At 33.5% G+C, this 26,217-nt stretch overlaps 1 protein-coding gene across 2 annotated transcripts in view; it reads left to right on the top strand.

The window, feature by feature from the left end:
• The window catches only part of ZNF148 (zinc finger protein 148), a 109,396-nt gene that overhangs the window by 28,460 nt on the left and 54,719 nt on the right, over positions 1 to 26,217 (top strand). For both annotated transcript variants that reach the window (XM_033130720.1, XM_033130729.1), the window contains exons 2-4: positions 5,955 to 6,035; positions 13,190 to 13,325; positions 22,679 to 23,027. In XM_033130720.1, coding sequence (XP_032986611.1) covers positions 22,695 to 23,027 — 333 coding nt within the window. In that variant the 5' untranslated portion in view covers positions 5,955 to 6,035; positions 13,190 to 13,325; positions 22,679 to 22,694. The remainder of the gene's footprint in view (positions 1 to 5,954; positions 6,036 to 13,189; positions 13,326 to 22,678; positions 23,028 to 26,217) is intronic.

The raw sequence follows: 26,217 nt of genomic DNA, 5'->3' as shown, positions 1-26,217 counted from the left end.
TCATTGTGGTTTTTATTTGCATTTCTCGGCTGATTAGTGATGAGCATTTTTTCATATGTCTGTTGGCCATTTGTGTCCTCTTTGAAGAAATGGCTCTTCTGGTCCTTTGCACATTTTTTAATTGGATTGTGTGTGTGTGTGTGTGTGTGTGTGTGTGTGTGTGTGTGAGGGGGGGGGGAGAGTTGTATGAGTTCCTTACATATTTTGCATATTAGCCCCTTATTGGAGATGTTGTTTCCAAAAGTCTTCTCCCATTCAGTTGGTTGTCTCTTTATTTTGTCGATGTTTCCTTTTGTTCAGAAGCTTTTAAGTTTGATACAGTCCCTTCATCTATTTTAGCTTTTACTTCCATTGCCTTTGGAGTCAAATTCGTGAAAATGCTCTTGGAATCCAAGGTTTATAAGTTTAGTGCCTATGTTTTTTTCTATGCAGTTTATTGTTTCTGGTCTTATCTTTAGTCTTTGATCCATTTTGAATTAATTTTGGTACATGGTGACAGTTAATAGTCTAGTTTCTTTCTTTTGCACGTGGCTTTCCAGTTCTCCCAGCACCATTTATTAAAGAGGCTGTGTTTTCTCCATTGTATGTTTTTTGCTTCTTTGTGAAAATTATCTTTCCATATTTATATGGGTTTATTTCTGGGTTCTCAATTCCACTGGTCTGTGTGTTTGTTTTTCTGCCAGTATCATACTGTTTTGATTATTGTTGCTCTGTAGTACAAGCTGAAGTCAGGGAGTGTGATACCTCCAGTATTGTTCTTTTTCTTAGGATTGCTTTGGCTGTTTGGGGTCCTTTGTGGTTCCATACAAATCTGATGATTTTTCGTTCTGTTTCTTTAAGAAATACCATTGGGATTTCGATGGGGATTGCATTAAATCTTATATTACTTTGGATAATATGGCCATTTTAACTATGTTGATTCTTCCAATCCTTGAACGTGGAATGTCTTTCCATTTCTTTGTGTCTTCTTCAGTTTCTTTTAAAAATGTCTTATAGTTTTCAGTATGTAGGTCTTTCACATCCTTGGTTAAGTTTATTCCTAGGTATTCTTTTTGTTGCAAATGCAAAAGGAATTGTTTTTTTATTTCTTTTTTCTGAGATTTCATTGTTAGTATATAGGAATGCAGTGGACTTTTGTACATTGATTTTGTAGCTGGCAACTTTACTGTATTTTTTTATTGTTTCTAATAGCTTTTTGGTGGAGTGGCTTACTAATTTTAAAAATTAATTTCTGTTTTGGGAAGGATTATATTGTTACAACCCCACTGTGACGTTTGTTTTGGGACGGTGTCTCTCCTCAAGAGATGATTTAGATTTAAAGGTCAGTTGTGTTACCTCTTTAGTGGTCTGTCTCTAAGGAGTTTATAAAAATGCTTACTATTGTGTTTTCTAATGTGTGTGGATAGTTGGTTTCTTGTTTGAGGAATGTTTACCGGTTAGGTGATTTGAAAAGGTCAAGAGCAGGTAAAAATTTCAGTTGGTGGCCTTATTTTACTAATTTTGGTCAACTATCTTTTAAGATTTTGATTTCCCCTTTGTAGGATTTTTTTTTTTTTTTTTGGTCAACTAAGTAGGTTAATTAATTGCAAAGTTTGTAAGATTTTGGCTTGATTTTTGGTGAGAGTAGAAATCAAAAATGGTTCTAGAGAGCTTGGATAGGGTAATTTCTAGGGTGGTTGGTTTGAATTTGTTGGGCTATCTATCATTCCTTCTTGGGATAGATCTGATCATGAAAAATAGACCATTAGATCATCATTCAGATAGAGTTCTTAAAAGAACATACGTCTTTGCTTTGTTACTGTTTAGAAATGCTAACCACATTCATAGAATAAGCTTTTTTTCTTTAAAAAAAATTTTTCCAGAAAGTATCATTAAATCACAAAAATAAGAACGAATGTAAAAGTAGAACTTGACTAAGTATGTTAAAATAATGATCTAGTTAGAACATGCCAAGACTTTTAGAAGATATTAAAACGTTTTTTTTTGTTTCAGATTCTTATGCCATGTGGGCTGTTATTTATTATTCCTTCATTGCTTTGAGGTTTTATTGATTACATTTAATGACAGGTAACCTGTTTATTTGGCAGTGCTTATGGGCGCATAGAAAGTTAATTTGTAAGCATACACATTTCAGTGAAACTTATGAAAATGAGGCTTAAAAAAACATAATTTTAATTAACCAAAGAACTATGTTCTTTACCAATGAATGGTCATCTTCGGAAGTGACATGGAGGTACGTTGTATAATGAAAAAATTGTGAAACAGTTAAGTTTTGATTAGATTACTTTTATATTAATTTTGTTTATTGCCTTAGAATTTCATATTCTGATTTTTGTGGGGGTCTCTTCTACCAATACATTTCTTATCTGGATTTTGGTAGATTAATTTGTAATACCTCATCTTTTGCCATCTTATTTTAGTAGGCAGAGATGACAGTTGAAATATAAGTTGGTGGACTGCAGATAACATAAAAGTATACTTTTAAAATACTCTGTAAGGTAGAAGTTGTCCTAGAACCAAAACATGAAGCATGTGAAGGATTTGAAAAAATACTTCAAGAAGCTCTTCTTACTTATTGTCAAGTGCATGCAATTTTTGTAGCTTTCTCACAGTACTTCTGAAATTCTTTATTAGCATTCTTTTAAAACAAAGACTGGGAATTGTTAGGTATGATTAAACCGTTCTTTACATTGCTAAGAATTAATGTTTCTGTGTGATAACTTTAATAAAGTTGATAGTAGACTCTTCAGTAGGTTGAATGTCTTTATTGCTAAGACCTTCAAGCCTTTTTGGAGAAATTTCCAAGTTGAAGGGTAATGCTGCCAAAACCCCACTAGGTTGGTTTTGATACCATGTTCTGCCATTTTTTTAGGCTAATGTGACTTCTCTAGATGTCTGAGTGTCATTATCTATGATTCCGTAATTGAGAGATAGTGTTGTATGGCACTGTTTTAGGCACTTGAGATGTATCAGTGAATAAACAAAAGTTCCTGTCCTTGTGGAGCTTATGTTATAGTTAGGGGCAATACAACTATCATAAATAAGTAGATTATATATGTTATGTTAAGAGGGAGTAAGTACTGTGCATAGTATATAATGGATAAAAGGGAGATTGGGTGAGTACGTGTGGGGGCAGGTTACAATTTTAAATGTCGTGACAAGAAAAAGCCTCATTAACAAGATGATGATTGAGCAAAGACTTGACGTAGGTAGGGAATTTTTCTTTTTCTTTTGGTAAGGGATTTTTAGTTCTGAATATCTGGGAGAAGAGTGTTCCAGGCCTGGGAATAGCCAGTGCAGTAGGTCCTAAGGTGGTAGCATACTGGAAGATCTAGGAAGATGAGGAGGTCTGGTCAATGAGGCCCGAGTGGCATGAGCAAGGGGGAGAGTATACAAGATGAGGACTGCAAGATGGCGGGGGGGGCGGGGGGTGGTGGTGGCGGTGGCGGTGGTGGCGGTGGCGGTGTAGATTGTGGAGGGTCTTATAGCCCATTGTAAGGGATAGAAACCTGCAAGGAGAAATGAAATTGGTAGATGATGCTAAATGAATGAGGGTTCCAGCGATGGAGACCTGGGGGCAGTTGAGTTAGGGGAAATTGTGGGTTTCCATGGTGGTGGAAAGGTTGTGATGGGAAAGATATTCCAAAGTTTCTGTTTATAGATTTAGCCTTTGAGGTTATATTATTTTGTGCATTCAACTTTTAAAAAGACTCGTAATACTAAAATATGTAATTTGAAGGCAATTTTATTTCCTGTATATAGACTTTGCCATGCTTTTTCTGGCCTACTTTATTCCTGTAGCTATGTTAGAAATTCTAAAAATTGAATACAGTGAATACAATAGTGAATAGCAGTGTAATGCAGATAGTTTAGCTTTACTTTGCCTGTTTTTGGTAATGTCTACCATGGTGTAGTCATGCAGTGCTGCAATGATGGAGACCGCATTTACAACCTTAGTACCAGAAAATTATAACGGAGCTGAAAACTCCTATTGCCCGGTGCTGCCCTAAGGTCCTAACAGTCCTAATGTCCTAGCGTAACATGACACAGATGCTTACCATTGTGTTACAGTTGTCCACTGTATTCAGTACAGTACCACGTGTGCAAGCTTGTAGCCTAGGAGCTGTAGGAGAACAAGTTATCACCCCAAAATAATTATTTTGGCATAATTAATTTAGGCTGGTTGATTTTAAGAAATCGCAGACTTGGGAGAAGCTCTGAAAACCAAGTAGAAGTAACTCTTTTTAAAAGATGTTTACATTTGTAAGGGAAATCTTCATTTGTTAAGGGCTTCCCCCCCTTGTTCCTGGGAGCGTGGGTTATTTTATCTCTAGAAACTCTTTATTAATTCCGTTGTTCACTATGCTTTTCCTGGTAACTTCCCATAACTGACTCCCCCAGGCACGTCTTCTTTTATCTTCAGTAAAGATGGTATTGAAGGAGGTGGCTTCAGCCATTTTGGTGGGTTACCCGGTTTTCCTGGGTCTCTCCCATGTATAGAGGAAGTATACATGTTATTAAACTTTTGTTTTTCTCCTGTTAACCTTTTATTACAGGGATGTCTCAGCCAAGAACCCAGAAGGGTAGAGGGGAAGTTATTTTTCCTCCTCTCCACAGCAGTAGGCTGTAGTGTATACATACTGTATAGCCTAAGTATGTAGTAGGCTGTATACCGTCTAGGTTTGTGTAAGTGCACTCGGATGTTTGCACACGATGAAATCGCCTGACAATGCATCGCTCAGAACATACCCCTGTTGTTAGTGGCACATGACTTTAGTATATTTTAGGGCTTCTGTTATCTTTTTGATAGTGTCACTATAAAAAGTATGTGTTTAAAAGTAGTTTTACATAATTGAGAAGAATGGCATATATGCTGTTTTGAATGCCTGGGAACAAAACTTAGAGGCAGGCAATTCAGAACTTAGTAGAAATAAATTATTTTAAAAGATTTTTTTGTTTGTTTCTAACTAGTAACTACTAGTGGGGCAACAAAGCTGCTGACCAGCTCAGGACTAGAAAATGCTGAATTATTAATAGAAAGGCTGTAGTGTTTGTAATCCCTTGATAAAATTATATAAATACAATTTTGAATTAATGTAGTTTGTTATTTTCTACAGACTTAAAGTTTCCTTAATTTTTCTGCTTTTGTGGCTTCTATTGATTTGCCAGATATTTCTTGAGCCCTAAAAATGTATTAGGACTGTTATATATAAAATACTTTATTATTTCTGAATAAAAAAATGTATTTGGCCTATTCTTTGTTTCTAATGAAATTTCAGCTTTTAATCTTCATTATCTCCATTTCATATTCTAAGAAAAAATATTCTAGTTACATGAAGAAAATTGCATCCAATATCCATGCATTATTACATAGGGTGTTAATTTTCTGTATCCGTCTTGGCTAAAAGGTTGATCATAACATGAGATGTAAAAAATGTCTGTGGACCATTTTAGCATTATTAAATACTTTTGGCTTGAAAATTTAAAATACATGTTTTTGTATTTTCAGAAACTAATATATTTAGACATTTGAGCTGAGTGAAATGTTGCTGTGGGATTTCATCAAGAAGTAGTACTATTTGAGTAATGGAGAATAGCAACGTAAGATTTCAGTGAAACACATTTAGTGCTCTGTTTCCTATTTTCAATTGTTTAAGAAAATTCTAGATTATTGCCCTGATTTTAAAGAAATCTTTATTCTCAACTAGAAGTTAAATTTGAAAAAGTCCAATTAGTGTTTGGGTCATTTTTTTAAATCTTGGTGATATTCAGTACCGATAGCTAGGTCATTAAGGGTTAGTTGCTACTAGTTTGATTTAATTCAGCATTATCTATCATGGAAATAATTTTCTTAGATTTTAACACATTTAGATACAGCTATTTACCTGACTTTAAGAATATATCTAATCCTGATTCTTTTGGGGGATAACCTGTATTTTTTTGTACTTTTGTAGGACAGAGAGAGGAAGCAGCAGCTTGAAAATTCAGCCAAGTGATCTGGCGGGATGGGTATTTGCCTGACATACTTTATAGAGGTAATCCAACACTGTTTTACTCCATTTTAATTTTTTTACCGGTGTTAAGTGCGCATAGTACCTGCCCATGAACACATATATAACAACTGCATTTACTGGACAATCCCTTTTCTTTTTGTACCCGCTATATCTAGCATGAATATTACACATAAATAGCATGATGTTGCTGTATATAGATATAAACATCTGTACATTGAAATGAATTAATGTTGTTAGTTTTATAGGATGAAGACCATTATATTCTCTCACTTAACTAGATTACTTGCATGTCTCTCTTTTTAGTCCCTAGTTCCCTTATTTTGACAAAACAGGCGATCCTTCTTTCTTGTTAGCCTGTGTTGACGTGCATATATTGGATCTGTGCTTTTATCTTTCAAAGTGAAAGAAAATTAAATATATAATAGTTTTCAGGGTATTTACATCATCTGTGGCACACATTCTCATGTCAATTATTAATGGTCATAAAAATTCTAAAGTTTCTCATAAATTTTGTTTAAGAATTCTTTTAAAATGAGGATGTGAAAATATTAGCAGTTTTAGTTACTGTACTTTCAGATTTGCTTCTTTTTCACATCTGGTAATTGTCGTGTTCAACATTTCTCACTCTTTACCAAGGTTTATTATAAGAGGAGTACACACTTAAGCAGTAGAGAATGTTAGGAGGTTAAAAAAAAAAAAAGGCTTTTGCCATTCCCATTCAGTGTTAACGCACGTGCATGTACTCGTGGGCGTATCCTTCCAGACATTCTCTATACATATGCAAGCATTTATATCTACGCCTGTACTTGCACATTCATTGTGTAAATAAGATCATACCATACATATTGTTCAGCAGCATGTCTTTTTTGATGTTGCTAGCTAATATATCTTTGCATATCGTTCCTTCTTATTTAATTCTGTGTAATATTCCAATATTTGGACGTACCATAATTATTTTCATTAGTCAACCTTTTATGGCTATTTAGGTTTTTATTTTTTTGCTGTAATGGTAATATGGTAAATATTCTTGGGTATGTCTTTTTACATATTTTAAAATGTATTTGCAGTATGAATTCCTAAGGGAAAAATTATTGGGTCAAAGAGTGTGTATGTTTAGTAATTTGGTGGATGAATTGCCGACTGAAAAGATTTGCCCCGGTATTAGTAGTCTAGGAAAATGGGAATCTCTTTATTCCTTTGACAGCTCTAGCTAGGTCAAACTTTTTCATATTTGTCAGTTTTTTGTTGTCTGACATTGCTTTTCAAAATTTTATTATGAGTGAGTTTGAGCATTTTTTCCCATTATTATGGGTCATATGTATATTTTCAGTGATTTATTTGGTTGTATGTTGAGCCCCCTGTCGTTTGTTAGGCAAGTCATTTTCACTGAGTTTTTGCTTATATTTTGATTTTGTTTTTGCCTTATAGAAGTTTTAATTTTTTCTGCTTGAATTTAGTGATCTTTTACCTCATGGCTGGGGGTGGGAAGATTTCTGGTCTAAGGTTTAAAGGTCTTCACTAATTGTAGGACTTACCGTTCCCTCCACATTATATCATTTCTGAATGGTATGAATCACTGGTTTGTCATAGTTTGACATTATTATTTTCTTTTTAAGTGACACATAAAATAGTTGTATATCTTAAGGTTGGTAGTTTTAGATTCAAGGAACTGTGGTACTTGAAATAAAAGTTACATAGGGTTTCTATTACTTTTTATGGTTTAAAGTGTTTAAAAGTTTGATTCATATGGAATATATTTAGTATAAGCAATGATGTAGACATCCAGCTTTACTTTCTTCCAGATGGCTAACCAGTTGTCCCCATTCCAGTTATTGAATGATGTATTTATTTTTTACATATTTGAAATGCCACATTTATCATATACTAAATTTTCATGTTAGGGCAAGGGAAATCAGTTCCATTCAATTCACCGGTCTTCCTGTTTTTGTATTGATAATATTAAGAGAGTTCAGTAAAGGAACTGCTTATAAAATTAATATACATAAATTTTTATACAAAGAGACATCAAGACTAATAATAGAAGAAAGGGTTTATAGTCACAATAACAAGTAAAAAGATAACAGGCCTAGGCACAATCTCCTTAAAGAAAATTTTGAAGCTCTGCTGAGGGATAAGAAAGAAAATTAGAATCGATTTAAATTTTTGTTAGGAAGATACGATATAAAGCTGTCATTTCACTGTAGAAATATGATTGATTTCTGTTTATTGATCCAATATCCTGTGACCTTGTTGAACTCATTTCTTAGTTCTTACAGTTTTTTGTGGATTCACTGGGAAATTTCTACATACAGGATCACTAGAAAATAGTTTTATTTCTTCCTTTCTAATTTGGATGCCTTTAGTTGCTTTATTTGTTTTTGCCTGCTTTACTAGCTACTATTTCAATGTTGAATAGAAATGGTTAAAACGGACATCCTGACATTTAGGAGGAAAACATTAAGTATGATACTAGTTGTGAGTGATGCCTTTTATCAAGTAGAGGAAGTTCTCTTCTAGTCTTAGTTTGGTGAGTTTTTATCATGAATGGGTATTGAGTTTTGTCAAATGCTTTTTTCTATGTCTTTTGGGATAACCGTGTGGTTTTTATCCTTTGTTCTCTTAATATAGTATATTACAATAATTGATTTTTTAGATGTTAAACCAACTTTACATTCATGAGGTAAATACTACTTGGTCATCACGTATAGGCTTTTTTATATGTTGCTGAATTCAGTTTGCTGATATTTTGAAAGCCTTTTAGTATCATTGTTTATTAGAGACATTGGTGTGTAGTTTTCATGTGATGTCTTTGGGTGACTTTGGTATCAAGGTAACTCTGGCTTTGTCGCTTAAGTTGTAGAATGTGCTCTCTTCCTGTGTTTTGTGAAGGAGTTTATGTGCTATTTCTTAAGTATTTGATGGAATTTGTCAGTAAATCTATTTGAGCCTGGACTTAATATTTATTTTTTTTAAATACTAATTCAGTTTGTTTATTTGTCATGTTTAGATTTTTCTATTTCCTCTCTAGTCTTGATAGTATAAGTGTATTTTTTTTCTCTTTTTTTTTTTTTTAGGAATTTGTCCATTTCATACAAGTTGTCTAAATTTGTTGGCATGAATTTGTTTATAATATTACTTTCCTTATATAATTCTTTCCAAAAATTTTTTTATTGAGGTATAATTGACATATAACTTTGTATTAGTTTCAGGTCCTTAGAATACTTCAATTTTGGGAGATGAGTGGTAACGTCCCCTCTTTCATTCCTGATTTTGGTAATTTGTGTCTTTTTTCTCTGATCTTGGTCAGTCTACCTAAAAGTTTTTGATTAAAAAAAGAAAGTTTTTCTCTTAATTTCCTATTTTGTATTTCATTATTTTCTGCTGTTTACTATAGAAATATTTACTATTCCGTTTAATCTACTCACTTTAGGGTTTAGTTGGCTCTTTTTCTGTTTTATTAAGGTGGGGGCTTATATTATTGATTTGAGGCTCTTTTAAAAAATATACTTAAAGTTATAAATTTCTAAGAACTGCTTTAGCTGCATCTTGTAAATTTTGATATGTTTGTTTTCATTTTCATTCAGTTAAAAATATTCTCTAATTTCTCTTGTAATTTCTTCTTTGACCCATATGTTGTTTAGAAGTGTGTGAAGTTTAATTTCCAAATACTTGAGGATTTTCCAGTTTCTAATTTAATTGATATATAATTTAATTCTGTTATGGTTGGAGAACATACTTTGTGTGACTTCAGTTCTTTTAAAATTATGAGACTTGTCTTACGACCTAGCATTTGGTCTGTCTTGGAGAACATTCCATGTGTGCCTGAAAACAAATTATTCTGTTGTTTGTTGGGAGTTTTCTATATATACCACGTAAGTCTAGGTGGTTGATAGTGTGGTTCAAGTTTTCTGTATCTTTGCTAACTTTCTGTCTAGTTACTCTGTCAATTATTTGGAATTGGGTGTTGTAATCTTCTATAATGTTTTTAATTTTCTGTTTTACTTTTCAATAATGTTACTGCTCATAATTTTGGGGCTCTGTTTTTAGGTGCGTATGCATTTATAATTGTTATAATATCTTCCTGATTTATTGATTCTTTACTGTTATGAAATACCTTTCTTTGTCTCCAGTAATATTTGTCTTAAAGTTTCTTTTGTCTAATATTACTGTAACTATTCCAGCTCTCTTATGGTTACTGTTTTCATAGTATACCTTTTTTTCCCTATCTTTTTATTTTTAATCTTGAATGTAAAGTGTCTCTTGTTGACAGCATATAGTTGTTTTATTGTCCAGTCTTACAGAGTCTGCCTTTTCATTGGTCTGTTTAGACCATTCACATTTAATGGTGACATGGTTGGATTTACATTTGCCATTTGTTTTATATGTCTCTTATGGTTTTTATTCCTCTGTGCTTCCTTTCCTACCCCCTTTTGTGTTAAATATTTTTTATTGTGCCACATTAATTACTGCATTGATTTTTTATTTTTACTAAACATAATGGAAGATATTTTCTTTGTTGTTGTTATAGGGTTTACAATATGCATTTTATCAATTTGCTTGATATTAACACTAACTCACTATCAGTAAAATATAGAAACTTTGCTCTAACAATAGCTCCATTTTCTCCTGTTGTGTCATTTTTGTTATTTATATTGCACTTATATATGCTGTAAACCAGTGATACAATGTTATAATCATTGCTTTATACATTCTTGTCTTTTAAAGGTGTTAAGAGAAGAAATGAGAAAAATGCATCAGTTAATGATGGGGATTCATTCATAGACTTGCTGTTACGCAATTTCATTGTTGTGCTACTAACATCAGAGTGCACTTGCACAAACCTAGACGGCATAGCCTACTACACACCTAGGCTATGCAGTATAGTCTGTTGCTCCTGGGCTGTACACCTGTACATCATGTTACTGTACTGAATATTGTAAGCAATTGTAATACACTGTGCTACGCTAATGACAGCTATGACCTCACTGCAGTTTTTCAGCTCCACATAATCTTATGGGACCACTATGCTATATGCGGTCTGTCATTGACCGAAACATTGTATGTTGCGCGTGACTATAGCTACAATCTTTTAACTGACATATTCACCGTTTCTGATGTTTTTCTTTTCTTCCTGTATATTTGAATCTGGTGTCTTTTCCTTTCAGCTTATGGACTTCCTTTAGTAATTTTTGTTAGTCAGGTCTGCTAGCAAAAAATTCTCCCAGCCTTAGTTTATCTGAGAGCATATGATGCCTTCACTTTTGAAGGATGATTTTGCTGCCTTCTTGGTTGACAGCTTCTTCCCCCAGCACTTTGAATATGTGATTACACAGTGCTCTGGCCTCTATTGTTTCTGATAGAAAGTCAGCTCATAATCATGTTGATGGTTCTCTGCACATACTGAGTAATTTTTCTCTTCATGCTTACAAGATTTTTTTTCTGTGTTTGCTTTCAACAGTTTGACTGTGATGTGTCTAGGTGTGGTTCTCGTTGTATTTATTCTATTTGAAACTGAACTTCTAAGACCTGTAGATTTGATTTCTTTTAAAAAACTCAAATTTGGTACTTTTTGGCTGGTATTTTATTTAAAAAATTTTTTTTCCTGCCCTTTCTTCTCTTTCTGGGACTCCAGAAGTGATGGTAAGTTGGTCTCTGAGGTTCTGTTCACTTTTCTTTAACCTTTTTTCTCTCTGTTCTTCAGATTGAATAATTTCTACTGATGTGTCTTCAAGGTCATTGATTTTGTTCTGCCATCTTGAGTCCACCTCTGAGCCCTTCTAGTACATTTTTTGCTTTTGTAATTGTACTCTTCAACTTAGAGTTTACATGGAATTCTTTTATGTAATATCTGTACCTTTACTGAGAATCTATTTGTTTATTTACATAATTAAAAAATTTAAAACATCGGTTCTTTTACTTCTTTTAACATACCTATAATAGATGTTTTGAAATCTGTTTGCTTTTAAACCAACATCTGGGGATATTCAGCTGGGCGTTTTAAATAATATATTGGAACAAGTCTGGTTTGTGATTTCCCCTTCCCCCGCCCAGGTTATTGTTACTGCTGTCATTTCACTATTGTTTATACATGATACAATCCTATGGAAGGAAAATAAATTTTATTTTGGACCATAGGTTATCTGGAAAAATAGACATACACGAATATCCAGAAAAATTCTGAAATGGAAAGTGTGTACTGAGGCATAAAAAGCTCCATTACAATTTAAAGTTTTCAAAAATAAGGATACAATGTTGAAGTGTTTTTAAAAGGTGAATTTATATTATGTTTTCTGAAGTTGAAAGATTCAATTATTACTGGTTCTAGGTGAGAAAGACTATTCTTACTGCCTTTGCACCATGGTAAAAATTGATAGAAAATTCTAAGGTATTTCATATATCATCTGATTTTCAGGTTTCCTGTGAAAGAGTACATATAAACTATTCTTGATAGATAGGAATCTAATATTTTTAAAGACTTCTATGGTAGGAAATTCCATAAACTCTTTAGTCTGTTACTGTGCTCAGATGTATTCACTGTCAGGAAGTTTTCTTGTGTATAGTTTATGTTCTTCATTTTTATTTTTTGGGGATATGGTACACAGTCGCACTATGATTATTCCCATCGTTTTGTCAGCTTTTCCTGTCAAAGATGACCTTGTTGATTATGTTTCTGTAACTAGGTGTGTAATATGATTTTACAATTGTAATCATTTCTATTGTGATTACATTTGTATTCTGTATGTGACTAGTTCTATTTGTTATTTGTAAGGCCTGGCATTGTATTCTCTTCTTTCTTCGTAGACTTTACAAAGCAGATATGAATAGTGTTATTAAGTGGTTTCTTAATCTTTGTTTTGCCATTTCTAACTTTTTAGGTCTGTAACCCTCTCAGTTTCTTTCAAATTCCCATATCTCTGAGCTGTAGATTCCAGATCTAGACAAATTATTCTTTATAAGGCCAGGGTTATATCACAGTTACTACTTACCACTATTATATTTTCCCAGTTTCAGACTTGAAAGCAAGTCATTGCTTTGGTCATTTAGGCACAGTTTTACTATTTACAAAGAGTGTTCACTTCGTTATATATACTAGTTTCTCCATATTGTATTTGTACAGTATTTTTTCCCTTAATAAGTAATGTGTTTTGTTTGTTGTGTGCTTTTTTTCTTTGTAGGAATTGGATGGCATAAGTGAATAAGGTGGTATTGAGGGGCACTGAAACCTATGAAAGATAGAAACTCAACCATGATTTCTTTTTCAACTCTACAGCATTCCCTTCCTTGAAGTCTTCATTTTTACCTTCGTCTCAGGTAACTTCAAAACTTGTTTTTCATTATCATGAATACCAGTTACTGAACATTTGTGCATTATTGTTATGTTTGCCTACAGTAATATCAAAAAGCAGTTATGTAGATAATTCAGTAATCATTTTTATTAGGTACGTTAGTTAAAACATAGACTTGGTTACTGTGACAAAGGCTTAAAAAGGTAGAAATATATTTATTTGAAAAGTCCATGTAAACAGCCTCGAGATTTTATGGAGGCTCTAGCATCATCATGACCTAGGCTTCTTTGTCTCGTTCTGCTTGCTGTTCTTAATACGTGGCTTCTATCTTGTGGTCCAAGATGGTTACCATCATGTCTGCCAATAGGAAGAAGGAAAAAGGAAGAATATTTCCCTTTCATGTAAGGGGAGTTATGTACATTATTTCTACTCATATCCCAACAGAGGCTGGGAAACGAGTCCTACCTAGGTAGCCATGTGTCTCACTTAATATTTTATTTTTGAGTGAAAAGGAGAGAACAAATTTGGGGAAAAGCGGGACCTTGCTGTCTGTCACATTAGGGTTTGTGTCAGAATTTCATTTATCTAGTTTGGACTGATATTAAAACATAATTTTTATTGTCCAAGATATAGTAACTCTTGACCTGGAACAATACTTGGGAAATTGTGCTTATTCAAGTTCTGAGAGAATTCTAGTTTTGTGACTTGTCATCATGCCTCTTTGACTAAATGCTGCTAGTCTTGATATCATAAAATGGAATAAGGTATTACAAGTAAAAATTAATTTGAGAATTCCTTATTTGATTTTAGTGTCATTAGGTTGAAATGACTTGTCTAACATTTTAATGACTGTAAAGCAAGAGGGGGCCTTGGGTGGGAGGAGTTTTTTAGCTACACATAAAGCTAAATGATTGGTAACTGGTTCCTTCTAATTCTAAAAATTCTAAATGTTTAGATATGATCAGAACATCTTATTCCCAAATATATAATTTAAATAGTTCTTTTCAGGTGAAAAATATTTCATTACACATTTTATGGTTCTTATCCTATTGTAAATACTGTATTTTGAAACATGTATAAAACATGTATTTCTGTTACAGAATTTTAAAGGATTGGAAACTAGTTGTCGGTTTCTGCCACATTTTATCAACATATATTAACCTTGGTATTTTTTTAAAGACTTGAGATAATTAGTTTTATTAAATTTGTATACTTGTATACAGCATTCTATACAGTATTTATGCTAGGACTATTGATTTATTACTAAATGGTTATAAGACATAGGTGTTTTTGGCATAGAAGGTGATAAATGCATCTTTAGTGCTCTTGTGCTTCAGAGGTAGGCTTTGTGTTACTAAAGTGAGAGCATTTATCTAATGTTTAAAAAATAAAAGCTTGTTGATAAGCAGTTAACACTTCTGTTCTGGAGTGAGTCTTGGTTACCATAATAGTGCATATTAAAAATAACTTAAGTGTTTAATGTTCATTCATAGTATACAGGGAAATTTGTTTTAAGAAGTATTTTTGATATTCCTTTTATTATACAAGACTGCAGAAAATTCATAGTTTCCTAATAGAATAAGTACTTTTAATATTAGTGTTTGAATTGTTGGCATAAAATGTGATGGATGAAACAACTACACCAGCAGAATATAGGGTTTTGTTTTGCTTGGACTTTTTTTACTCACCCCATCCCCACTACTTTTTAAGATAAATTATCGCTGTTTCTTAACCGTTTGAATTGCCATAAATTAGATATTTGAATATTTCTAAATACCACTATTTTCTTCTTGTTACATTGTTTTAGAAGACTTTGGTGATGAAATGTAGAATATGCTTAGATTCTGCTTTTTTGAGGGGAGCTTCAGGCATGTAGAAAAGCCTGTTAACTTTGGCTTAAGTATACATAAATAATTTTTCTGTGGTTAAAGAAAAATGATCATAGGTTTTTCTTCAGTTGTTACTGCATAAAATGACTGATCTTGGTCTGTAAATACTTTTTATTAGACATCTTTCATTGTTGCTAGCACTAATCAGAAGGACCTTTTTTGTTTGGTTGCCATTATTATAAATGATGCTTCTATTAGTATGTTTTAAAATAGTAACAATTTAAAAATCATCAAAGGACATAGTTTACAAGATATGCTTTATAGGTGCAAGATGGTAGTTATACAAAGTTCTGTCTAAAGAGGTTTCTGAACATAGACTATGCCTAGAGAAGAAGTAGATTTTGTTTTTAGAGATGAAGCAGTTTTTGCTTAGATTAGACTATACATTTGAAGGATGAAAGAGGATAGAAAACTTATGAATGACAAATGGCAAATTGTTAAATCCATATTAATTTATAGGTTTCTTTGCCTCTTGCTTTGTTTAATCAGTTGATCTTGAGGCTGCTTGATATTTGTATTTCTAATGCTAATATATTAAAGTTGTAGTTTCTCACTGACTCCTACATAGGTTAGAAATGTTAATATCCAATTTAATGTAACTGGCATCCTCCAAACAAGGAGTTTGTTGAAAATGCTTTGGATCAGAAGTAATTTGTGAAATCTAGCTTTTCTTTTTTATCTGTTTCAGAATAGGTTCCTTTGAGTGCTTTTCTTCTGTTCAGGAGTGAAGTTTATACGTTGAATAGGTCCTGGTACGAGGTGGGGTATTGTTGATTGGGAGAATATTTTGAGTTGGAAATTATTCTTTTTATGGGAAAGAATGATGTTTAAGTTCCTAAGCTTGCCCACTATAATTTGTTTTGACTCATAATATGTAGTTGAAATTCTACATTGTTCAATAAAAGTTGATGAAAAATAATATTACAGCCAAACTCAATAAATAAAACAGAAAAGCAGTTTCTTTGAGAAGTATTTCTTTCATGCTTGAATGAAGGTGTAATTAAAGGCGAGATAAAGAGGCAGATGAATGATATTCATGTATATTCTGAAGGGGGAACTAGAGAATTGTGAATTGTGGCACAAGTCTTCAAATCTGCTTTCAACTCAGAACTTACAGCCCTCTTTTCTTTGGTACATGTGTATCTTTAGCACTGCGCCTACCTTGATCGGACATATTTAAGATTTTTTTTTTTTTTTTTTTTGCATTTCCAAGTGAAAATGGCAGCATACAGGAAAGAGGAAGAGAGATTTTCTTAAAGTAACTAGTAAAGATTTGAAGAAAGAATGGGAGGATTAAGAGGGTATACGTAAACTCATGAAAAATAGAATGAGGAGAAATTCACTGAGGTGTAATAGATGTAAGTGGCAAAGTAGGAAATGTGGAAAATGTCCATTTCTCCTAAAGAAGGAAATGGGATTCTGTGTCACACAGTCCTCTCATGGTAGCCATAAGAAGGGAGTAGCCAGCTAAGGAGAGTTGGCTTGCTTTACCAAGCCAAGCACTGGTGACAGGGTGGCTATAGGTGGGTGAGAGGAGAATGAGATTGGTGAGTTCTGAATGTGCCCAGGCCCTTTTCAAGTCAGGAGGAAGTATGGTATAGTACAAAGGGCATTAAGCCAGGTCAACCTGTTTTGAAATCCTAGTATACCTGCTAGCTATGTGACTTTGGGTAAACTTCAGTTTCTTCATCTATTAAATGGGGATATACTATTACTATCTTAAGTGTTATTGTAAATATTAAGTGAAGTCACTTATAAATGTTCCCGCACGTTATAGTAGATCCTCAACACACATCAGTGTCCTTACTCACCAGCTTATGATAATCTCTGAACTTTATAGTACAGACTCAAACCTATTAATAAATGTGGAAAGATGTTCTCCTCATTAATTGCGTAGAACTCCCATAAAAAAAGAACTAAGCATTTTAAATGCCTTGTGTAGTTGATTAAAACTTGTTCGTATGTTATGCTTCTATTAACTTTGTCCTTTTAAAAAGAGTCTCACTGTTCCAGACATGCCTAACGGTCCCCTTAGTTTAGGGAATGACTGTTGCAAACGCTTGTATTAAAAGCCTATGTGTTTATTAATTCTTTATTAAAAGCTCTGACTCAAAGCTTATCTACTGTATTTCAACTTACAAATCTATAAAGCTTTCTTTCTAATTGATTGCATACAATTGATTTGAAGCATTGAATTAGAAGGTGACAACAAGGAGAGTAAGCTCTCTCTCCTGGGAGACAGGAGAAAGTGATGGCTGATAATTCATGTTCTCTTTTTAAGTATAGCATTGCTGTTAGGCTTAAATGACTAGGGGTTACCTAGTTGGCTATAATTCGAATTACTTTTACCCAGCTGAGAGAGTGGGCAGTAAGTGGAGTGGGAAGTTACATTGTGGCCCCCTAAACATCCCTATTGCTATACCTTCTAGCTTTTCTGCCAGAGGGATGGAGATGAGGAAGAATAAAACTTGGAAAGAGGAAAAGAATGCAGGGTTTGAAGTAATCTCCTAAATGGAGATTTAGCAGAAATGGGCCCTGAGGTGGGTGAGTGCCATCCTTTCTTCCTCTCTCCTGTGCTGTTCTAGTTCTTAGCAATCTGTTGGTCTGGGTAGCTTGAAACTCCAGAAGAAAGAGTGCCATCCCACCTTTAACTGAATTAGTAGCCCTAGGACATCATTGTCCAGCCTGTCGTGGCTCTTAACAGCTCTGCCATTTTATACCGTTTGTCAGCTTCCCAAGGTCCCTTCAGTTACAGAATAATGGGTCATCACAAGGAGCCCAGGATGGCTTATTGTTTATTACTCTGTGTAGTCCTCTTCCCCCAGTTGGCCAGCAGCTCCTGGGAATGCAGTTAATTGAGAATGCAATTAATTGCTTACTTCTTTTCTTCTTCCAGAGCAGTTTCTCATGGAGGTGGTATGATTTAAAGAAAGCATTCTTTCTTCTTCTCTCCTGTGTAATAACCCTAACTCCTGAATTTCCATTAGTTGTATAGACATTTGGGTCAAAACGCGGTTTGATTTTTGAAGGTTTATCAGGAAGAGACATTTAACTGTTCACATCTTAACTGGATTGATTACATCAGTTTTCTTTCCACTCATCTGATCCTCTCTAGAAATAATTGAAATTAGAGAAGGGAAGCACCCTGTGTTAACTTTTGAGCATGGGACCTTTTGTTGTTTTTGGATTCTTGAACGTGCAGTGAAGCACATGAGAGCTTTGACTGAGACCATGTAAGAATCAAAAAGGGAAAGTTAAAGATAGTAAAGAGCATTTAAGAGCTTCAGGGACAATAAAAAATGTACTTTCTTTATCATTTCTCTTAGTGGCTTTGTACTTTTTTCTTTTACCATATAAGGTTGGTGAAATTTACGTTTTTGTTTGAGAGCCTTTTTTCATTTCCTGTTCAGCTTACTCTGCCCAGACACTTAGTTGAGGTGTGTGATACAAGTATGGCCCATGTTACATTTCTGTGTATCTTCTCCTGGATTTTTTTCACTTAATATATCTCAGAGAACTTTTCACCAGCACATGTAGCTACCTCAATCCTTTCAATGGCTGGATGTATTCATTGTATGGTTAAATCATAATTATTTCATAAGCCTTCTGTCAGTGGATGTTTAGGTTGTTTCCGGTCTTTTCCCATTAAAGGGTTGCACCAAACTTATATATATGCATATATATATATATACATATATATATATATATGTATATATATAATATGTATATGATCTGTCTATCTATCTGGTGAATTTTTATGAATAAGCCCATAGGATTTTGTATATCTCTAGCAGTGAGGTTGCTGGGTCAAGAGTCCATGTAGTTTTCATTTTGATAGACATTTCCAGGTCTCACTTTAAAATCTTGTCAGAGCAGTGTTCATTGATATTGAAATTTATGTTGATACCTTAGTATTTTCTGGTATTTCAGGGACATTGTCTCAAAAATAGTTCCTAGGCTAAGCCAGTAACTTGAAATGTGTGCCTTAACTCGGGTCCTCGGAATAAGAAGCCACACCTGAAACAGGAAGAGAGATTCCTTTTTTTCCGTATATATTGTCTGTTTTCAAAAAAATTTTCAAAGAGGTCAAGTTTATCTTCCATTTATAGTATTTTCATTCCCCTTTTCATTTACTACTTCCATATTGAGGTGTGTTCTCTTCCTGTGCTTAGTCCCTCACTTTGGCACTTCATACAAACCTGCCTTTTTTCCTGAAATATTCTCTATCCCCAAAATACTTCCACTTCCTCAGTACTAATTATTTCAGCGTTGTGTTAGGGATAAGGTGTTTTGTTAATTATGTACATTATATATTAATGCAATATTATAGAAGTGTAGTATGTATATACATTTGACCGTAGACAACAGTGTGAATTGCGCGGGTCCACATATACGTGGATGTTCTTCAATAACTATACAGGTGACTCTCCGTATTTCTCGGTTTCAGAAGCACGGATTCCGTCAGCCACAGATTAAAAACAGTATTTTCCATCTTTGGTTAGGAATCCACAGATGTGGTGGGCTGACTGCAGGCATTTGTTCTGTGCCATTTTATATAAGGACTTGAGCATTGCGGCTTTTGGTATCCAAGAGGGATCCTGGAGCCAGTCTCTTGGGGATATCAAGGCATTGTAGTTAGGTTTTGGGGGAGTCAAAGACTGCACGGGGTCAGTGCCCCTAACCCAGTGTTGTCCAAAGGTCAACTGAATTAGCATATATTTTAACATATTGGTGAGGTGTATGTCAAGAACATTGGAGTTAGGTATTCCTGCTTTAAGAAAGTATAGACCTTGTGTTGGGTTAACAAGTCAGCTTCAACTTTTTTTTTAAAGTTTTGTCCTAAGTCAGTTTCTCTAAATTGATCTTTTAATAACCTCCTCTTCTAAATCTCCTGTGTTCTATAACAGCTCCTGTTTTTTTTTCAAATAACGATGTGTGTGGCAATAGCAGCTGCAGCAGCTTTGTGTATATATAAGTCCCTTTTAAGTTAGAGGGTTTTCAAATTCTTTGAGAAAACAGCAGATAGATTGGAAGAATATAATTTATTTGGTGAGAATTTCCAAAGAAGTAGCCAGAATAAGCAAATTTTAGCCCTAAAAGATTTACGTTTTACTTAGTTGTAGAATAGGATAGTGTATTCGCTAAGAAATGTGATAAGTAGGATATTTGAAGAGAACAGTTATTTGATGATATACTTAAAATCTTTTTCCTTTAGATTTTGAGTTTGCTACTTAAAGATTTTGAAAAGTGAAATCAGGTTCTTGGTCCTTTGTCCTATATATGTATGTTAGACTGATAATACCCGGTACCAGAGAAGACAAGATTAGCAAGTATGAATTATATTTTTATTTTATTTTGCTTTTATATGTTTTTTTTAAACTGTTTATTCAACTAAAGTTTTTTCCCCTACATAATAACCTTAGTAAATGAAATAGTATTTATATTTCGGTAGTGTACTTGAATTTAACTGATCATTTATTTACCTCTGAAACCTATGATCAAGGCAGTAACCATTACCTGATTGATTTGGGAAAGAGATGACTAAACTGAGACATAGTTAATGCGTTCACTAACTGTGGGCCCTTCTTGTTGCGTAGGGTATGTATGTTTGTTTCGTACAGAATGATAATAGAAGTTGGTTTTAAAAAATAAGCTTTGTACCAACGCTTTTACCTTCTCTGAGATGTAGTTTCTTTGGATTTCATGATTTTTGTTATGTTAGTTCATAGAGTAACACAGTGGAATATGAATTTACAGCAACCAGAATTAGTAGGGCAGATTTAATATTGCCTGACTTTTCTATATTAATAGAGAAAATAAGATAATATAATAATGTCTAGTTCTTAATCATGACCTGTTAAATTTATTTAATCATATACAGCTATTTAAGAATATATTAGTAAGGGGGGTGGGGGGTGGGCGATGAGGGTGAGGGGGATCAAATATATGGTGATGGAAGGAGAACTGACTGGGTGGTGAACACACAATGGGATTTATAGATGACGTAATACAGAATTGTACACCTGAAATCTATGTAATTTTACTAACAATTGTCACCCCAATAAATTAAAAAAAAAAGTATATTAGTGACGAAAATACTACTTTTATTTCAGTTTAACAAATTTAAAAACTTTTGTAAAAAATAAAATTTTATTACAGAAAGTTTTCAAATTAGAGATAAATAGAAATACGGAAAAAAACTGGTAATTTTATTACCCAGTGGTAATGTTAATTTTGTTAGCAATTTAGGTAAACGTATGCACATTCAAACACAAACACACACACACACACACACGTACACATACATTTCCCTTAATATATTATGGTGTTTCCCCAAATTTTGAAATATTTTTAAAGACCATATGGATTTCTTTGTTTCAACACACTAACTTTTTATTGAAGTACTGTAACAACGGACAGAAATGTGTGCATATCACAGATGTACATGTTGAAATTTTAGAAAGTAAGCACACCTTTGCAGCCATCATTCAACTCAAGAAAAAACATTGCCAGCTCCCAGACACAGTTTTCTGCCTCCCATCAGTAGCCCCTTCCCAGGGTAGCCATTTTGATTTAATTTTTTTAAAAACGTTATTGAGTTGTAATTTGCATGCAGTAAAACCTATTTTAAGTGTAATTCAGTGATTTTTAGTAAATTTACTAAATTGCGCAGCCATCACTATAGTTTTAAAACGTGTGAATACATTTGAATCAGTTTCCTTTTGCTGAATACATAGTGTATTTCTAGTTTTTCACCATTGTAAACACTACTCTAGCGATTTTCCTTGTATATTTTTGTATATATTTCTGAGTTCATCAAGATAGTTTCCTAAAAGTACAATCATTGGTTCAAAGAGTATATATATTTTTATGGCTTTTGGTACATAGTACCGAATTGCCTTTGAAAGTAATTGGACTGATTTATAGTCCTACTGTCAGTAGATGAGTGTCCTTTTTTTTTTAACCACCTCAACATTGGGTGTATTTTTTAAGACTACTAGTTTGGTGGGTGATTTGTGGTACCTCTGTTTTAATGTTCATTTTTTTGATTAGTGCTGTAATTGACTATTATATTTAGTGACTATTTCTAAGTTTTCTTTATGATTTCTCTGCTAGTATTCTGTCAGTTTATTTCTTAATGAATGCATTTCTTTTTATTTTTTACTTTTAAGACATTTTAATATATTAAAGGATATGAATTCTTTGAGTGTTACAAATACTTTTCCCCAATTTGCTTTATGTCAGGCTTATTTTTTTCGTAAAAATATATAAGGATTTTATGCCCTGATGACAAAAATGAAAATTTATGTTTTAGCTTACCGACCTTTGGAAACTTGTCTAGGTAATTTACAGATTGGAGGCAGTACTGAACTAAATGAGTAAAATTTTCTGTTAAGTGTGTACCTTTCATAATTTGAATTTAAAAAATTATCAAGTAGACATGTAAAACTAATTCATTATGCTTTGTTGCCAAACTTGGTCTTTCTAGGCAGTTATACTTAAGCATGAACATTGACGACAAACTGGAAGGATTATTTCTTAAATGTGGCGGCATAGACGAAATGCAGTCTTCCAGGGCAATGGTTGTAATGGGTGGAGTGTCTGGCCAGTCCACCGTGTCTGGGGAACTGCAGGAGTCGGTACTTCAAGATCGGAGTATGCCTCACCAGGAGATCCTTGCTGCAGATGAAGTGTTACAAGAAAGTGAAATGAGACAACAGGATATGATATCACATGATGAACTCATGGTCCATGAGGAGACAGTGAAAAATGATGAAGAGCAGATGGAAACACATGAAAGACTTCCTCAAGGACTACAGTATGCACTTAATGTCCCTGTAAGTAATTCCTTTATAAGATATTAAACATATAATTAGAAACATGATTAATTTTGTATTAAGTAATACTACAAGTCATTGAAGAAACTTCGGGAAATGTTTAATAACTAAACAGCTCAAATGGGTGTTTTTAAATAGATACACTAAATAGTGACAGATCATATTTGAAAAGGCCAAAAATTAAGTTCTTGTATTACATACATTTTAGAAACTTATCTTTTCTAGGGTAACATTTATTTTTTTCATCAGGATTACTGTGTCTTAAATTTCAAGTGCTTACTTTTTAAAGATAACTTTGTTTTAACTTCTGGGTTTCTCCTTAAAGATTGAATCTTGAGCATAACTAGAAAAATTTCATAAACTCGAGGGGTTTTCCTTCAAATTCTGTAACTCTCAGCAATTCCTGCCTTCTTTAGTTTTTAAAATTATCTTCTTAAAGTATATCAAACCTTTAGTCTTTTCTTTTTACCCTAGACATCATGTCTTATCACCGAAGGTATTTGTTTGGAGGCACACCCATAAATTTTTTGCTCCTTGTGTTTTTACCTGCCAACTAGCAAAACCACAACCCTAATGTAATCCACTTCTATTATTTGTGTGATATTAAACCTGGATTCCTTTCAGTGCATCTAACATACTGTCCTTGGGCTTTAGAACCTTCAGACATACCCCGCCCTGTGTTTTAACCTAGTGAGTGCCTCACCACCATCAGCTTGCCACTTCTGTCCAGTCTAGACTGCATCCATGCAATAGGGACTTGTGAATACTTGCTCAGTGTCTTTCTGATAGATTGTAGGCTCTATAAGAGCATGACATTTTCCTTATTTTCCTTTCTATGCCAGTTGTTGGCACATGGTGTGAATAAATGGATAACTACTTGTAGTTGTGTTCTAATACATGTGCTTACCAACTTTTACCAGGCCCATTGCAGTAGCCTTTTCATTTTGTAGCCTGTTGTTGTGATAGATTACGTTAATTGATTTTTGAATGTTGAACGAGCCTTGCATATCTGGAATAAATCCTACTTGGTTGTGGTGTATAATTCTTTTTATTCATTGATGGATTTGATTTGCTGATATTTTTTTGAGGATTTTTACATCTATGTTTATGAGATAGATTGGTCTAGTTTTCTTTTCTTGTAATATCTTTGTCTGATTTTGGTATTAGAGTAATGCTGGATTCATATAATCAGTTAGGAGTATTCCCTTTGCTTCTGTTTTGTGGAAGAGATTGTAGAGAATTGGTATAGTATCTTCCTTAAATGTTTGGTAGAATTTACCAGTGAATCCATATGGCCTGGTACTTTCTTTTTTGGAAGGTAATTACTGATGCAATTTCTTTCATAGATATAGGCCTATTCAGATTGTTGTGTGAGTTTTGGCAGATTGTGTCTTCCAAGGAATTGATCCACTGCATCTAGATGAAATGGATTTGTGGGCATAGAATTTTTCATAACATTTATTCCCTCATTATTTTTTTCAATCTACATGGGATCTGTAGTGATGTCCCCACTTTCATTTTTGATATTATTTGTGTTCTCTCTTTTTGTCTTAGTCTGGCTAGAGGTTTGCTGTCTTTTATTGTAAATACAATTTTTAAATGTAAAGTAGTGTTAACTATATTCACAGTGTTGTAAAACATCTCTAGAACCATTTCATCTTGCAAACCTGAATTTCTATACCCATTGAACAACAGTTTCCCATTTTGCCCTCCCCCCCAGTGGAGGCTTACTGATTTTATTGATATTTAGAAAAAACCAGCTTTTGATTTTCACTATTGATTTCCATTTCTCAATTTCATTGATTTCTGCTCTAATTTTTACGATTTATTTTCTTCTGTTATTGTAGATTTAATTTGCTCTTTTTTTCTAGATTTCTAAAGTGGAAGGTTAGATGATTGATTTTAGATCTTTCTTTTCTAATATATATACACTGAATGCTATAAATTTCACTCTAAGCAAACATTGCTGTTGCTATATCCCACAGATTTTGATAAGTTGCATTTTTTTTCCATTTTGTTCAGTATATCTGTTAATTTCTCCTGAGATTTCTTATTTGATCCATGTGTTATTTATAGGTATGTTGTTTAATCTGAAAGTATTTTGGGATTTTCCAGCTATTTTTCTTAACTGATTACTAGTTGAATTCCATTGTGGTTTGAGAGCATATATTATATGTTTTCTATTTTTTTACATTTGTTAAGGTGTACTTTATGGCCCTAAATGTGGTCTGTCTTGGTGAATGTGTATTCTGCTGTTGTTGGATGAAGTAGTCTGTACGTTTCAATAACCTTTTTATTGGACTGACTGTAGTCTGAGTCTTGTCCAACCTATATTGCAGGCAGTTTCTGTAGTGAACTTTCCAAAATGAGATTTATTCTTCTCACTCCCCTATTACAACTTCGTCAAAGGTTCCTTGTTGCCAAACAGCTAAAATGTACTCTTTTGCATGGCTGAAAGAACCTTCATAATCAGGTCTCATCCAGGTTCTTACACAGTAATTTAAGCCCCTCTCCCCACTTCATTTTTTAAGCATATCACAAGGTACCTTAGTTGTCCAGGTCCACTATTATTTTTTCTATTGCTTCTATACATGTTGTAGGTACCTACAACATTCTTTGTTTGGCAATCTACCACTTTTCACTTCTCAGTTTAAAAGCTTTCTTTTTTGTGTGATTTTCATCATGGTACCTAACTTATTTTGCCTTTCTTTGCTGGCAAGACTCTAAGGTCTCTTTTGTGGAGCCTGTCTAATTATATATGTTCTGAGTGGAAATACATATATTTTTTTAATTGAGCAAAAGTTTAAAGTGGAATGCTCTCAGAGTTTTGCGTAAACTTGTATAATCCACAGCCCATCGAGACACAGAATTTTTGGTCATTCTAGAAAGTTTCTTTGTGTTTCTTCCTGATCAATCTCCTCCACAAGTGTGGTGTTGTTTTTTCTGTCATAGATTAGTATTGTCCCTCGAGAACTTCATGTGAATGGAGTCATATGTAACTCTGGTGTCTGGCTTGTTCTGCTCATTATAATGTTTTTACAGTTTATCCATGTTGGTTTGAGTGTATCAGTAAGTGCTTCATTCCCTTTCATTGTTGATTAATTTTGTTTTATTATCTTAAATTTTGTTTATTAATTTCCCTTTTATGGTTATTTGTGTTATCTGTATTAAAAGTTTTCAAACTTTATGA

Source organism: Rhinolophus ferrumequinum, chromosome 2, assembly GCF_004115265.2.
Source record: "Rhinolophus ferrumequinum isolate MPI-CBG mRhiFer1 chromosome 2, mRhiFer1_v1.p, whole genome shotgun sequence".
Lineage (NCBI taxonomy): Eukaryota > Metazoa > Chordata > Mammalia > Chiroptera > Rhinolophidae > Rhinolophus > Rhinolophus ferrumequinum.
The sequence above is the reverse complement of the archived record's forward strand: the minus strand, read 5'-3'. Positions and strand labels throughout refer to the sequence as shown.